General features: G+C 59.9%; 2 protein-coding genes across 6 annotated transcripts; both read left to right on the top strand.

Moving 5' to 3' along the window:
• The first annotated feature begins 178 nt into the window (after window positions 1-178).
• ELMOD3 (ELMO domain containing 3) lies at window positions 179-8,322 on the top strand. 5 transcript variants are annotated; one of them, XM_052805550.1, is made up of 11 exons: window positions 179-262; window positions 495-600; window positions 1,020-1,089; window positions 1,401-1,466; window positions 1,835-1,926; window positions 2,155-2,335; window positions 3,057-3,179; window positions 4,630-4,760; window positions 5,395-5,471; window positions 5,638-5,765; window positions 6,584-8,322. In XM_052805550.1, exons 2-11 carry the CDS (start codon window positions 526-528, stop codon window positions 6,784-6,786), a joined length of 1,146 nt encoding a protein of 381 aa, XP_052661510.1. In that variant the 5' UTR covers window positions 179-262; window positions 495-525; the 3' UTR covers window positions 6,787-8,322. The 5 variants fall into 5 exon arrangements, with proteins under 5 accessions (XP_052661510.1, XP_052661511.1, XP_052661513.1 ...); XM_052805551.1 differs by having other exon boundaries at window positions 199-262; window positions 523-600; XM_052805553.1 differs by lacking the exons at window positions 179-262; window positions 1,835-1,926 and having other exon boundaries at window positions 290-600; window positions 1,404-1,466.
• A 904-nt stretch (window positions 8,323-9,226) lies between these two features.
• Window positions 9,227-10,938, top strand: ADRA2B (adrenoceptor alpha 2B). The gene has a single exon (XM_052805555.1). It carries the CDS (start codon window positions 9,481-9,483, stop codon window positions 10,624-10,626), a length of 1,146 nt encoding a protein of 381 aa, XP_052661515.1. The 5' UTR covers window positions 9,227-9,480; the 3' UTR covers window positions 10,627-10,938.
• Window positions 10,939-14,551: the final 3,613 nt, after the last annotated feature.

Here is a 14,551-nt window from a genome sequence, read left to right as displayed (position 1 = left end):
ACTGGGAGCCGGCACTGGTCCCTGCCCCCCGGGTCCCGGCAGCCCCGCCCCGCCCCGCCCCGCGGTCGCGTTCCCCGCCGTTTGACCCTCCCGCGCCGCCGTCGGCCGCCCCGCGCGGCGCCTGCCGGGCGCTGTAGTCTCATGTGTTTCCGGAGGGGGGCGTGGACTACAGCTCCCGGCATGCAGCGCGGCCGCGCCTGCGCACTGCGCGCCGGCGGAGCGGGCCCGGCGGGCGGGCCGGGAGGCCCCGCCGCCGCTTCCGGTGGGCGCGGGGTCAAAGGGCGGCGGGTCCAAGGGTGGAGCGGCCCGGTGGGGCGGGAGGGTGATGGTCGGGGACCGGGAACGGGCACGGGCCGCGGGAAGGGGCGCCCCGGGGCCGGGCCGCAGGAGAGGCCTGAGGCCTCCAGAGGGGCCGGGGCGGTCCCTGAGGGGCCGTCACCCCCCCGGGGCCACCGGGTCCCGCCGCCTGAGGCTCCGCTGCGGCTCCCGCCGAGGAGGGGGAGGCCGCCTTCTTCCCCGCAGGGCATGAGCGGAGGCACCGGAGCCTCGGAGCGGCCTGAGGAGCGGCACCGTTTACCCCCGCCCGGCAAGTCCCTCCCCGTGCGTGTCAGGCTTGAGCCCTGCCACTCGCTGTGCCACCCCCCCCCCCCCCCCCCCGCCGCCCCGGGCGGCACCCCGCCGTGCCCCGGCCTCTGGGCAGCACCCCTCGGTGTCAAACAGCTTCCCCCTCTCCCCGCTGTCGCTTTATTTCTCCATTAATGTCGGTATAAAATGAGCTTTCGGGGTACCGAAAGTGATCTTCCCGTTACCTGAGCTGGTAACGCAACAAAAAAACGTGCCCGAAGGGGTCTGAGCCGCTCTCACGCCCTTCCAGCTGGCTGGCACGGTCCTGAGCCCGTGAGTAGAGTACAGGGTTGGTTCCCTGAGGGAAGAGCTCAGGGTTTTGGGGTTCTCTGAGGAGCGGTTGGTTCTTTGGGTCTGTTCTGGTGGGTGACGGTTGCGTCTCTGTCTCTGCTTAGATCTCGGCTCTGAGGCAAAATGGTCTCCTGCAGGCTCTCGTGCGGGAAGTGGGGCAGCCTGCGGGCGCCGGTAAGCTTTTCCTCTGCTTCCTTCGTATTGATCTCGTTGTTTCCTGGGGAGCTCGAAGGGAGCCTGAGGAACCCAGCGCTGGGCTCCCAGGCAAAGCTGTCTGGCTCCAGCTTGGCGAAGCCTTTGCCTCGCTTTGTCCCATATTTGCCGAAGAGAAACCTCGCAGCATCTTGGGGGATTCTGATGAGGGTTTCTTCCCCAGGGAAGGGGAAATCCTGCCTGGAGATGTCCTGAGCGGTGCTGGGGAAGGGAGCAAACAACCTCCCGGGGCCTCCCAACCAACTCTAACCTCTAGCGTGCCTTTCTTCCAGCAGAGATCAGCGAGGAGCTGCGTCGAGCCCAGGAAGAATGGGAGGCTGTGGAAGAGATACAGTCAGGTATGGCTGGTGCCAGAGATAAGCGGGATCATTACAGAGATGGACAGAGAAGGTCTGGGCAGGGGAAGGGACCTGGGTCCCAGAGGGCAGGAGCAGGTGGGTGTGCAGCTGGGGGGGATTACTTGGGGATGGGGAGAGAGCTGGGGAAAGGGCTGGAGGGAGATGGAGGGAGCAGGAGACCCGCTGCCTTCCCCCAGCTCCCCAAGTCTTCGCTCTGCTGCCGTGCCAGAAGCTGGGAGCGAGCTCCCCGTGCTGGAATGGCCCCTCTGACCTGAGGCAGGAGCTCGTTTTGGCACCAGGAAGCTGGAGCAGAGGAGCAGGGCTCACGCTGGGGCAGGGGGCTAACCCTGTTGTCTCCTTCCCTGCAGGGCTGGGGGGGACGTCAGCCAGTGCCGCACCCCCAATCTCCTTCAATGAAGCGCTGCAGTACTTCCAGACAGCCGACCTCTCTGAGTGCAGGGTACGGGCAGGGCCCCGCGCTCTCGCCCTCTCTCGGGGGTAGTTTTAGTAAGTAGGAGAGGGGAGCGTGGTGGGAGAAGCACAGCGCTCCCCTTTTTCCCTTCCACCTTCCCTCGGCTTGGCTCTTCACGTGGTCCCATCCCTCCCGGCTTGCCCACAGGTTTCTCTCCTGTCCGATTTCCCGAGGGACCAGCCCTGATCGTTTCTTTGCATGTTTTCTCCTCCGCAGAAGAAAGTCCGGGCAACAGCACGCAGGCAAGGCCTGGCTGCTCTGGTTCGCTTCCTCTTCGGCCCTCCCCGGCTCCAGCCGCAGCTGCAGGGAGAGCGGGAGCTGGCTCTGGCCATAGCGCAGTGTGAGTGTCCCTTCCACCCCAACGCGAGCTGCTGGCCCGGCCGACATCACCTTTATCGTGAGAGCTTTGGGGGGGGGGGCTCAGGGGTTTTGTGGGGTCTCTGCCCGCTTAACCCGTGGCAGCTGCTTGTCCCAAAGGATGCATTCTCCATCTCCTTTGCTCCCTTGCTGCAGACATACTCACTTCTAGTGGGGAACAATGGATCTCTTGACCCCTTTCTGTCATGCCACAGTAGCCGTTCCACATGTACACCTTGACACGGCACCGGGCAGGTGCTCCATGGCCCTACAGCCCTTCCCGCTCCTCGTTTCATGACCACAGCAAACGAGATGTGAATCTTCCCAGTGCCTCGGCGTGGTGTGTGTCATGTCTGGCTGTCCCATGGTGGATCACACGTGCTGAGCACGTGGAAGCTCCTCGCCTGTGGTTCCCTGGGCGGTGCTGCTTTGGCCAGCAAAACTTCACGCGGTGCCGGAATTATTCATTCCCCCCACGCTCATACAAACGCAGTCATATTAGTTGTGTTTCTGCACCTCTAATACATTTTCCTCTCCTTCCCTTCTTCCCTCCAGCAGGATAAACACAGCCGGAACATTCTCCCTGTCACCATAAGCCGTTCTCAGCTGTGGGATTTCATTTCCAGCTGGGCTCTGGCTTTATCCTGCAGCTGGTGGTGGTTTCTTTCCCTGCCATGTCTCTGTGCCAGTGTTTGAGGGCAGTGGGGCAGGGATGCTGAGGGGTGGTTTTTAGGTGCTAAGGGGTGTTTTCTCTCCACCAGGTGGTTTGGATGATAATGAGAGAGTGCACATGAGAATCCTGCAGACCATTTACAAGAAGCTAACCCGCTCCAGGTTGGGCTGCCCGCGCTATGGGGCGCACTGGGAAGAGCTCGGCTTTCAAGGTAGGGCAGAGGGAGAGACCTCTGGAGCAAACCTTTGCCAAGAGAGATCACGCTGGTCCTGTTGCCTCCTCCAGAGGTGGGATCTAGAGGCAGCGTAAAGGGTTTGCCGCTCGTCTCCCTTCACACGGTCCCTGCTGCTGTTTCATAGAATTGTTGAGGTTGGAAAAGACCTTTAAGATCACTGAGTCCAACCGTTAACCTAACACTGCCAAGTCCACCACCAAACCATGTCCCTAAGCGCCACATCTACATGTCTTTTAAATATCTACAGGGATGGTGACTCTGCCGCTTCCCTGAGCAGCCTGTTCCCATGTTTGACAACCCTTTTGGTGAAGAAATTTTTCCTAATATCCAATCTAAACCTCCTCTGGTCCAACTTGAGGCCATTTCCTCTCATCCTATTCTAGTTCCCTCAGCTGCTCCTCATAAGACTTGTGCTCTAGACCCTTCATCAGCTTCATTGCTCTTCTTTGGACATGCTCCAGCACCTCAATGTCTTTCTTGTAGTGAGGGCCCCAAAACTGAACACAATATTTGAGGTGCGGCCTCAGATCAACACTCCCACCCAACTTGGTGTCCCCTGCAAACTTACCAAGGGTGTGCTTGATCCCCTTGTCCAGATCATCGATAAAAACATTAAACAGAGCTGGCCCCGATACCAAGCCCTGGTTTCGTAGCAGATCTGTCGCTGCCCCAGCCAGCTGTCACAACCAGTACAACATCTGGACTGGCTGGCCAGATAACACCAATATCCGCTGCCACAGTTGCCCGTGTTCAGCCGGCGTGGGCATATCAAGAAGTAGTTGGCGTAACCGCTTTGCCTGGGCCATTAATGCTCTTCATTAGCAAGCGATCTCTGCGGCTAATGAGCCGTCTCTGGAGGGCTGGTTTATTAACGAAGCGCAGGTCAGGGCTCTGTCACTAAGGTTGCGTCGCAGGTTGCTTTCAGCCTCGGCTGTGTAAGACAAACAGCATGATTAAAGCTGTCACATGTGGCCTCACAGGAGTTTTCGGGCTGGTTGACTCGCAAGTTAAATAGGCCGGGTTTTAATGAAGCCTAAAACCCTCAACAGGAGGGAAACAGCTCCTGCTGCTCTGTCCTGTGGCATACACAACTGGTTTTAAGGGTTAATTTACCAGCCAAATGTGCCCTGGGGTGGGTAGAGCTTAAAGCTACTAATTCCTAGAGAAGGTATGGGAATGGGTGTGTGGGTGGGAGAGCAAGAGCTTGTTAATGCCCATGTGAAAGAGGCGATGGCACCCGTCCGGCCCTGGTTAGGGAAATTCCCTGAAAGCTTTCCCTCAGGATGCAATTCCTGAAGGGAATCACCAGGGTTTCTCCACTCTTGAAACATGGTGACAGCGTATAAACAGTCTGCGGAAGTGGGGAGGTGACCAGAGAGCGACTCCGTGCTGTCCCTCACTTCTCTGGGCTGTCCTGCCCTTCCAGGTGCGGATCCCGGGACTGACCTGCGAGGGACGGGGATGCTGGGCTTGATGCAGATGCTGTACTTCGTCATGGACTCTCAGACACTGCCTCTGGCTCAAGAGATTTTCAAGCTATCCCAGCATGAAACCCAGGCACGTCCTTCCACCTCCTTCACTTGCTCCCTGCCGTGGTATCTACCTGTTAATTTCTAATGCTCAGGGAAAGGGAAGCATGAAAACCTTCTCTTCAGAGTAAGGGCTTGATTTTTTTTTTGCTGTTTAATCCCACTTGCGCTGGTAAGGGGAAGAAGGTGGTCCCCAAAGAGCTGAGGAGTTCCAACCAGCAGTTGGAGCCAAGCTCCAGGTGTTGGTTTTATTCTGGGAATGAGATTTTAATGTCCTGGTGGAAATCGGAGATCTGCTCCTGGGATCCTGGCTTGGAGCTGAACTTGTACAGGTTAAAAGAGCCGGAGAAGTGGGCAGAGAGCAGCGTGGCATGAAAATGGGAGCGAGTGGAGCCCGTCTCAAACTTGGCGTTTTAGTCTCAGATATGGTTGGGTTTAAGCCTGGCTATAAGCTCGGCTTGACCCACAGCATCCATCTAAGCCTGTATCCGTAGTATTATTATCCTGCTACACGGATCTGTTGCCTGCAGCCACCATCCCATGGGTTTGGGGCCACGCAGATGTGGCATAGAAGGGCTGAAGGAGTTGTCCAGGCACCTCCGCGTGCCGCAAGAGAGGAGGCTTTTTCCAGCCAAGCTGCGATAATGCTCATTCTCTTGCAGAATTTCCCCTTCTGCATCATGTCTGTGAACATCACCCGCATCATCATCCAGGCCCTGAGGGAGGAACATCTCTCCAGGTGAGGTCCGGAGTGGCCTACAGCTCCATAGCCGGGCTGGGTGGTGGTTTTGGGGTCTCAAACAGCATCCTTGGCTGGTTCCCGCTGAGCGGGGTCCCTCCCCAGCGGCTCCGTCGGCTGCTGGGACGGCAGCCGTGTCGGCTGAGCCCCTCTCCACCTGTTTCAGGGAATGCAACCGCAGGCAGCAAGTCATCGCCGTGCTGAACGACCTGTATGCGGCGGCCTTTCTGCAGCTCTACCGCGTCTGGAAATGGCAGCACAAGACCGTTGTCGACTCCGGCTTCCTCCTGAAGGGTTTGTTTCCCGCGCTTTCTCTCCTTTCCCAGCTGAGGAAAATAACCCGAGGCCCAGAGGACAAACCTGGTGTGTTCTCAGCACGTTCGTGTCCTGCTGAGCTCAATCCCAAGGGGTGTAACGCCCAGAAAGCCCCAACCATTCATCTTTTAACCTTTACAATGACATTTTTCAATGGTCTTTAAGTACCCGAGTTCCCCGTGGGGTGGGTTTTTTCCCCCCATTTTGCATCTCAAATCTTAAAGACGAGCACCCGTGGAAGCGCCCGCCGTGTTCAGAGGGCTGCTGTGTTGTGGTGGCTTGAGGTGGGTGACAAACAGGGATGCTTCTTGCTCCCCAGCTTGCTCATGTCACGCAGTGTGGTTGCGTAAGCCCTGTTTGTGGCGTGGGGTGTAAGCAGAGTCGCCGACAGCGTGTTTTTCGCAGCGAGCGCTAAATTAACTGGCGGGGTTATTTACTCCGGAGGAGACTGATGTCAACAGAGCTGCTCGGATGCGCTGGTGCTAATGGCTCCCTCTTAAAACGGGGTCCAGCTGTTGCAGTCAGGCTCAGCTTTGATCCGCTCGCCCTGGGCTTTCCCTCCCGGGGGGATTTCGGGGGAGCTGAGGCTGATGCTGAGCTCAGCTGGGGATTTTGGCGAGGAGCTTTTCACGCTCTCTCATCCCAAGCAAAACATAATTGTGCCCTTTCCCGAGGGGATACAGTGGGACACCAGAAATAATACAGGAGTCAAAAACTTACCCTGGGAGCACGCTGTGTCCCTGACACCATCAAGACCTCGCTCTCTGTCCTCATGCGTTTCCCTCTGACCTCCCCAGAGCTGGAGTTATCCACCAAAAAGAAACCAAAGCAGCTCCTGAAATCCCTGGAGGCCTACGTGAACCGAAGCCCCACGGCAGACGGCCTTCAGCAACCATGCTCTCCCTCTGCCGGCAGCGGCAGCCAGCCCGGCGAGGAGATCCACTTCATGGGCGTTTGTGACCTGCAGGTTGAGCTGGAAGGCGAAGCCCGACTGATCTGAAACGGAGGGAGATGCGCTGCAGGGAGCCCTGCTCGTGGCTCAGCTCTCGCTGGATGCCTGGCCGCCGTCGCTTCTGGTTAGGGGGGAGCTCAGGAAGGGCCATGTGGGTCGAGGTGGTAGACACAGAGCGATGGGAGGTGGCCGCTGCCCTGAGAAGCGCAGCGAGAGAAGGGTCTGGGACCGAGCTGAGGGCAGTTGGGAGCCTGGGATGCCATTGAGGGTAGATTTTTGCCCTAAACCCCCAGAAAGGGTGGCCCGGTCCTTCCCCCTCTTGCCCCGTAAGCGTCCCGGCTGCAGTGTCAGCATTGCTCGGTGCTGTGGGAGTGAGCCGCAGGATTTGACCCTCTCCAGGCAGAAATCTCCTGAAGCAAAGGAGGAAAACGTGGCAGAGTGAGTGGATTTCGTGAGCCACTAGCCTGGGGACTGGGATAGTCTGTTTGCCTGTCTCAAATCCGTGCTCCTGTCTGTCTTTACCCCCAGCAGGAAAGTCTTGTGATGTTCCAGGCAGAGCTGGAGCATGGTGACAGGGCTCCTGAATCAAATCACGGCTCTGACAGCACCTGGGAGGGTTTAAAACCCCCTGGCTTCGGGCCACAGCACCTTAATTTTGCATTGATGGCGTTGTAAGAGCACAAGCACAGCCCTGTTGCTGGGGCATTGGGGGCAGTTCGTCCCCCAAGGTTTGGTGACCCCCCCCTGAAGTCCCCTGGGACGTTACTGTGTGTGTCAGCACCTAAAGAAGTTACTAAAAGGAGGGAAAAAAATGCTTTTCTTGGTGTAACAGACTTTTGGACTTGGATTTGCTTCTGGTCTTTGTGGCTGGGTGAGGGGAGAGGGCTTCTTCTGGCAGGGGGCTGCTCCAGAGAGTGGGGAGGGGTGAAGCGGGGTCAGCCTGGCGCCGAGGAGCCAAATTTGGGGTTCAGCAGCGGAAAAGCTGCTCTGGAGTAGAGAAACCAGGGTCAGATTCTGTCCCAAGGTGAGACGAAGCCAAGAGCAGGAAGAAAAGTCCCTCCTCGTCTGCAGGGGCAGCTGCTTGCTTTGAGGAAAACCTTGTTGAAGAGGAGGCAAGACTTTTGCTCGGGGCTTCCCAGAGGCTGGGGTGTGGTTTCCCAACACGCTCCCTCCTTTCCCAGCCCTCCATGCCTCAGTTTCCCCCTTTAGGAAATCCAATTTACAGCCCCGTCCCACCCCGGGAGCAGCAAGGGGATGAGCCGGGAGCAGTAAGGGCCGCTCCGTGCCTGACGTGAGCCCTCAGCAGGTGCTTAGAAATGCTTGAAAAGCATCTTCAGCCCTCAAAAGAAGGCGGGGGGAATAAAAGCCCCCAAAGCCCAGATCTGGAGGTAAAAGATGTGTTTGAACAAGAGAAGCGAGGAGCTGGTGGGATAAGAGTGCGGCACGGTGCTGAACGGCCCCTGGCAGCTGCCTGGTGCCGTTACCTCTCTGAAAAGGCAGTGGCCTTCCCCGTGGGGCTGGAAAATGCTTTCCCTGGCCAAAAATAATAAAAAAACCCAAAACCAATAAATGGGCAAAACCGAACCTGGTGCTGGTTTTTTTTCTTTCCTAATCCTGAATTATTGTGTAAATCATTTGGAGGTGTGGGAGGAGGGTGGGACGGGGGCAGCCAGGCTCTGAAGAAAACCAAAACCACCTTGGGGCTGGTTTTGAGGGGGACGAAGGGGAGCGTGGGCTGGGCTCCCCCCCGGGGCTGGGGCTAGAAGGGGGAACTCTGGGCTTGGCTGTTTTCGCCGGCTACCTGGGCCCAGCGAGGATGGGGGTGCTGGGGAGGGGAGATGGGGGGGGGGGTGCCAGGGAGGGATGTGGGTGCTGAGGGAGGGCTGGGGGTGCTCGGGGGGACGCCGGGGGGGATGTGGGTGCTGGGGCAGGGCTGAAGGTGCCAGGGAAGGGACGCGGGTACCGGGAAAGAGGGGAGCAGGAGCGGAGCCGGGAGCCGAGCCCGGCCCCGCCGGCGGACGCGTGTTCCCCCCCCCCGGGTCCGCCCCGGGGGCGGTGGCTCTGCCCCCCCCCCCCTTCCCCCCCGCGGCCGCTTAAAACCCCGCGGAGGCGGCGCCCGGCAGCGCAGAGCCCGGCACCGGGAGCGGTACCGGCAGCGGCACCGGTACCGGCAGCGGCAGGCGGGGAGGCGAGGTAGGGTGCAGGCAGGGCAGGGTGCAGGCAGCGCCCAGCAGCAGAGGGGTGCAGGCAGGGTGCAGGCAGGGTGCAGGCAGCAGAGGGGTGCAGGCAGGGTGCAGGCAGGGTGCAGGCAGGGTGCAGGCAGCAGAGGGGTGCAGGCAGGGTGCAGGCAGGGTGCAGGCAGCAGAGGGCTGCAGGCAGGGTGCAGGCAGCGTGAGGGACGGCAGGCGGCAGAGGGCAAGGGGGCTCGGGAGCGGGCAGGGCAGCGGTGCGGGCAGGGGAAGGCAGAGGGACAGGTGTGGGCAGGGACAGGCGGGGCAGGGGTGCAGGCAGGCTGCAGGCAGCCCAAGGGGCAGCGGGCAGGGCAGGCACCACAGGGTAGGGTGGCAGGCAGGGGTACGGGCAGCACGGCGGAGGTGTGCCGGCGCAGCAGGGACCGGCGGGCAGCCCGGCAGGCAGCATGGCGAGGGACGCCGGCGTCCCCCGGCACCCCGCGGCCTCGTCCTCCCGCACCCCGGGGCAGCGGTGAACGCCGGCGGCCGGACCCCGCAAGCCGGCGGGACCATGGAGGGCCCTGAGGGCGGTTACTCGGTGCAGGCCACCGCCGCCATCGCCGCCGCCATCACCTTCTTGGTGCTCTTCACCATCACGGGCAACGTGCTGGTCATCATGGCCGTGCTGCGCAGCCGCTCGCTGCGGGCGCCCCAGAATCTCTTCTTGGTGTCGTTGGCGGCCGCCGACATCTTGGTGGCCACCCTCATCATCCCCTTCTCCTTGGCCAACGAGCTCCTGGGCTACTGGTACTTCGAGAAGACGTGGTGCGAGATCTACCTGGCTTTGGACGTGCTTTTCTGCACCTCGTCCATCGTCCACCTCTGCGCCATCAGCCTGGACCGTTACTGGTCGGTCAGCCGCGCCATCGAGTACAACGCCAAGCGGACGCCGCGGCGCATCAAGTGCAGCATCTTCATCGTCTGGACCATCGCCGCCATCATCTCCCTCCCGCCCTTGGTCTACAAGGGGGAGAAGAAGGCGGCGGCGGGGGGGCGGCCCCAGTGCAAGCTCAACGAGGAGGCCTGGTACGTCCTCTCCTCCAGCGTCGGCTCCTTCTTCGCCCCGTGTCTCATCATGATCCTCGTCTACCTGCGCATCTACCTGATCGCCAAACGCCGCCACCGCTCCCACCCCGCCAGCACCAAACCACCGGGATCGGTGCCGCCAAACGTCACCCCCCCAGCTGGTGCGGAACCCCCGGGGACCTGCCCGCCGGCGGACAGGACCTCGCTGCTGAGCCCCGAGGAGCCCCCGACGTCCCCCAAGCCTGGGGCAGGGACGTCCCCGCAGCCCGGGGGACGCCCCCGGGACACCTTGGCCACCGGGACGGGGCGGGTGGTGTTGGCACATCGGCCACCGGCGTTGAACCCTTGGAGGAGGAAGACTCAGATCAACCGGGAGAAACGTTTCACCTTCGTCTTGGCCGTGGTCATCGGCGTCTTCGTCCTCTGCTGGTTCCCCTTCTTCTTCCTCTACAGCCTGGGCGCGCTCTGTCCCCAGCGCTGCAAGGTCCCCGACGGCGTCTTCCAGTTCTTCTTCTGGATCGGTTACTGCAACAGCTCCCTCAACCCCGTCATCTACACCGTCTTCAACCAGGACTTCCGCAAGGCTTTCCGACGCCTCCTCTGCCGCCGCCGAGCCCCAACGCCCTGGTGAGGGGCTCCGGTGAGGGGCTCTGGCTACCCCCTTCCTTCCTCCTCCTCCTCCAGGCTGCGCTCGCTGCCTGGAGCATCCCTTGGGTTTGGGGCGGGGGAGGCTTCGAAGCCCCCCCCAAAGAGATGATGGGTTCCCCCCCCCCCCGCCACTGGCGCCTGCCTGCCCGCTGCCTTCTCTCACTGCCAGATTTCCCATGGGGACGCCCAGAGACCCGGGGAGGGGGAGCAGGGGGGGAGCCACATGCCACCACGGTGCAACCCCTGCCCCCAAGCCCGGTGGCATCCCAGCAGACCCCCCCCCCCAAAAGGCGGTGCCGCGGCCTTTTAACAATAAAAGATATTTTGTAATAAGAAAAAAATTCACTTTTTTCAGGGGGGGACGGGGGAGGGGGACGGGGTGTCATTGTCGTCCCCCCCACCCCATCCCTGGGGACCGCTGGGGACAAGAGCCATGGCCCGTGACAGCCGGCAGCACGGCCGGGAGGAATGCATGCTGGCGGAGCGGGAACACGATGTCTGGGAGGGGGCAGTTATTTATGGCAGCGCCCGGGAAGGAATAAATAATAATAATTAAAAAAAAAAAACAACCTAACCCCAAACAACCCCAAAGAATAAATCTCTGCAGCTGCCGGCCCCGAGGACATTCAACCCGATGGGGGACAGGGACAGAGCCCAGTGTCGGGAGACTCCAGTGGGGTGGGGATTCGTGGGTGGCTGATATAGGGGATTCGCAAGGGTCTTGTATAGGGTTGTGCTGCCCACCCAGGGTGAGGGTGACGTGTGTCAGGGGCCACGGGGGGGGGGCGTGGGTTGTGACCCACGCTGGGGTGTTATAACCCACACCAGCATGACCCACACTGCCGTATCATGACCGACACCATGGTATCATGATCCACACGGGTGTAGCCATGGGTCACAGTGGAGCATCGTGACCCATGCTGGTGTATTGTGGTTCGTGGTAGTGTATCACGACCCACAGCAGGGTATCGTGACCCACACTGCTGTGTCATGACTCACGATGGCATGCTGTGACCCACACCGATGCGTCGTGATTCACACTGCTGTACCGTGACTCACAGTGGTACATGGTGACCCATGCCGGCGTATGGTGACCCTCACCAGGTTATCATGACCCACACCGAGGTATCACGACACACACCGGTCCATCGCAACCCAGACTAGCGCATCGTGACTGATGATGGTGCATGATGACCCTCACCAGCATATGGTGCCCCACGCCAGTATACAGTGACCCACACCAGTGCATGATGATCCACACCAGTATAAGGCGACCCACACCACTGCATGGTGACCCCCATGCTGGGGGACACGGCCAGGGACAGCTTGCCTCTGCAGTGACGGAGCCAGCCCCATGTCCCTGCCCCACTTCGGGACTTCACCTCCATCCACCCCGAAACCGGCTGAACTTTTGGGAAGCTCTTTCCCAGCCCGGCTGCTCTCCTCCTCCCCAGTGAGCCCGGCACGGCCGGTGGCCGTTGGCCCATCCCGGCGCGCTGGGAGGATGCTCGGGGTGGGAGAGGTCGTGTGAACGGGGCCGGGGCCGCGGGGCTGCGCACGCCGAACCGCTGGACCCCCGCCAGCTCAGCCCCGGGCCGGCTGGACCCGGTCCCGGCCTCCGGCACCGCATCCTGCTGCCGCTCCCTCTGCCCCACGGCTGCACCCGCGCCGGCCGCTTGGCACCCCACGTCATGGCGGGGGGCAGACGTGGGGCTGGGTATGGTCTTTTTGGGGTGTGGGATTCTGTGGGGCTGGGCATGGCCCTATGGGGCTGGGCATGGTTGTGTGGGTCTGGGTATGGGGCTGGGGGTCTGAGGATGGTCCCATGGGGCTGGATATGGTTCTATGGGGCTGGGTATGGTCCTGTGGGGCTGGGCATCATCCTATGGGGCTGGGCATGGTCCTGTGGGACTGAGCATAGTCCTATGGGGCTGGGCATAGTCGTGTGGGGCTGGGCATGGTCCCATGGGGATCTGAGCATCGTCCCGTGGGGCTGAGCAAAATCCTATGGGGCTGAGCACAATCCTATGGGGCTGAGCATAGTTACGAGGGGCTGGATATGGTCCCATGGGGATGTTCATGGTCCCATGGGGATGTGGAAGGCCCCGTGGGGCTGGGCATGGCCCCATGGGACCAGCCTGGCCTCAGCGGTTCCCGATCCTCCCCCTGCCCACCCCGTCCCCCCCAGCACTGCCGGCTCTGACCCCCCCCACCAACCTTCCCCCCTCCCTTCCACTCCCCACTAATCCCCCCCAAACAGCCCACGGGTTGCCATGGCGATTCTTTAATTTCCGCCCCCCCTCCCCGTATATTGAGCGGAACCAGGTTTGCTGCAAAAAAAGGGCCACGGAAAATCAAGCAGGGTGAGCCTTTTTGCTGAAAAATTGGTTAAAATGGGTTTATTCCCCCTCCCACGGCACTCGGGGCAGCAGCTGACCCCCTTGTGCTGCTGACCCACCGGCCCCCATGTTATCGCTGCCAGATTAATTGCCATCCCCTCATTAACGCTGGGGAAGCAGCAGGAGGGGGAGGTTAATTAAGCAGAAATATTAATTGCTGACATCCTTCCCCAGGTGCTGCTCTGGTTTTGAGCTGGGGAGGAATGCTCAGGACCCAAACTAGGACCAGTATGAAGATGCTGCCTTAAACTGGTGTGGGAAACCCTCGCACGGAGCTTGGATGACACTGTGAGCTGCAACGAGTTCTTGCCAGGGCTCAGCCTGCTTCTGCTGGGCTGCTCCAGGGCTTGCCCCTGGTGCGGGGCTTTTAATTAACACCGGTGAACTATATGATGAAATCTCATAATTTGATAGACGTGCCAAAACCCCCGGCGCCTGGGATGATCCCTCCCGCAATCATTTATTTTATTTTTAGGGTTTTGACAAAATTTGGCCACTTTCGCTGGCGGACAAAGGTCAGGCGTGAAGCCGGCGGGGGGGAAATAATTTCTTTACAGGGGAAAAAATGTGCGTTCCCATTCAAATATTTAAAAATAAGGAGCTGGGAACGGCTGCGAAGCTTTTTATTTGTATTTGGTTTTAATGGCAGAGCAATAAAAGCCGGGGAAGGGAAGATATGGTAACCATAGCCACCACGGGGAGGGGGGGCCATGGCAGCCGATTTATCCTTAAAATATTTAAAAATTTAAAATGAAAAAGGGGTTGGGTTGCCTGAAATCTCCCCGTTTCAGTGATATTTTAAGGGGTCTCTGGGTGATGTGGCGTGAAGATGCTTTGCTGTTATCGGGGTCCCCCAGAAAGCGAGAAAAGGCCAGAAAAAAAGTGAGAAAAAGACAGAAAAAGTACGAACAGGCCCGTTTTCAGAGAAGATGGGCTCAAGGCAGGCAGGATCCGGCCAAAACACCGCCTCCCCCCATTTCTTGCCCCCTAAAAAGCCCCCCAAAGCCCACGTGTATCGCAGCAGCCCCCCCCCGGGGTCTCCCTCCTCCTCTTCCCTTCCAACAGTTTTTTTTTCTTATGTTTTTCCTTTTTTCTTTTTTCCCCCCCTTTTTTCTTGTCTTTTTTTTTTTCCTTTTTTCTTGTCTTGTCTTTTTTTTTTTTTTTTCCCCCCCCCTTATTATTTCCCCACTAGAAGACGATTAAGGCATAAAAGCTCTCAGCTGCACTTAAAGGCAGATTTGCAGCACCAGCCCCCGGGGGAGGGGGGTGGGCAGTGGGATGAGAGCATCAGCCCCAGCAGGCAGGTGAAAAACGTTGCCTTTTTTGGGGTGTCTTCAGGCAGATTCAGCCCGTTTGGGCTCTCCTCCCGCCCCTCTCCCGGTTCCCTGCTGTTCCCTGGAGGTTTTTGAGGTCTGGGGTGGTGGCCCTGGGGGCGGCAGGGTTGGGGACCGGGGATGGGGGGGCTGATGGGTCTGGTGGGGGCATGGGTTGGGGCTGATGTCCCCGGGG

The sequence above is a fragment of the Harpia harpyja genome, chromosome 13, assembly GCF_026419915.1.
Source record: "Harpia harpyja isolate bHarHar1 chromosome 13, bHarHar1 primary haplotype, whole genome shotgun sequence".
Lineage (NCBI taxonomy): Eukaryota > Metazoa > Chordata > Aves > Accipitriformes > Accipitridae > Harpia > Harpia harpyja.
This window is presented reverse-complemented; position numbering and strand designations above follow the sequence as displayed.

What these genes read in the sequence shown, in the direction of transcription:
- ELMOD3 (XM_052805550.1), top strand. Translation starts at nt 526, where the DNA reads ATGAGCGGAGGCACCGGAGCCTCGGAGCGGCCTGAGGAGCGGCACCGT. An exon ending in CGCCCGGCAAGTCCCTCCCC is followed by an intron (nt 601 to 1,019) that starts GTGCGTGTCAGG and finishes GTCTCTGCTTAG; the next exon opens with ATCTCGGCTCTGAGGCAAAA. An exon ending in CTCCGGCTTCCTCCTGAAGG is followed by an intron (nt 5,766 to 6,583) that starts GTTTGTTTCCCG and finishes TGACCTCCCCAG; the next exon opens with AGCTGGAGTTATCCACCAAA.
- ADRA2B (XM_052805555.1), top strand. Translation starts at nt 9,481, where the DNA reads ATGGAGGGCCCTGAGGGCGGTTACTCGGTGCAGGCCACCGCCGCCATC.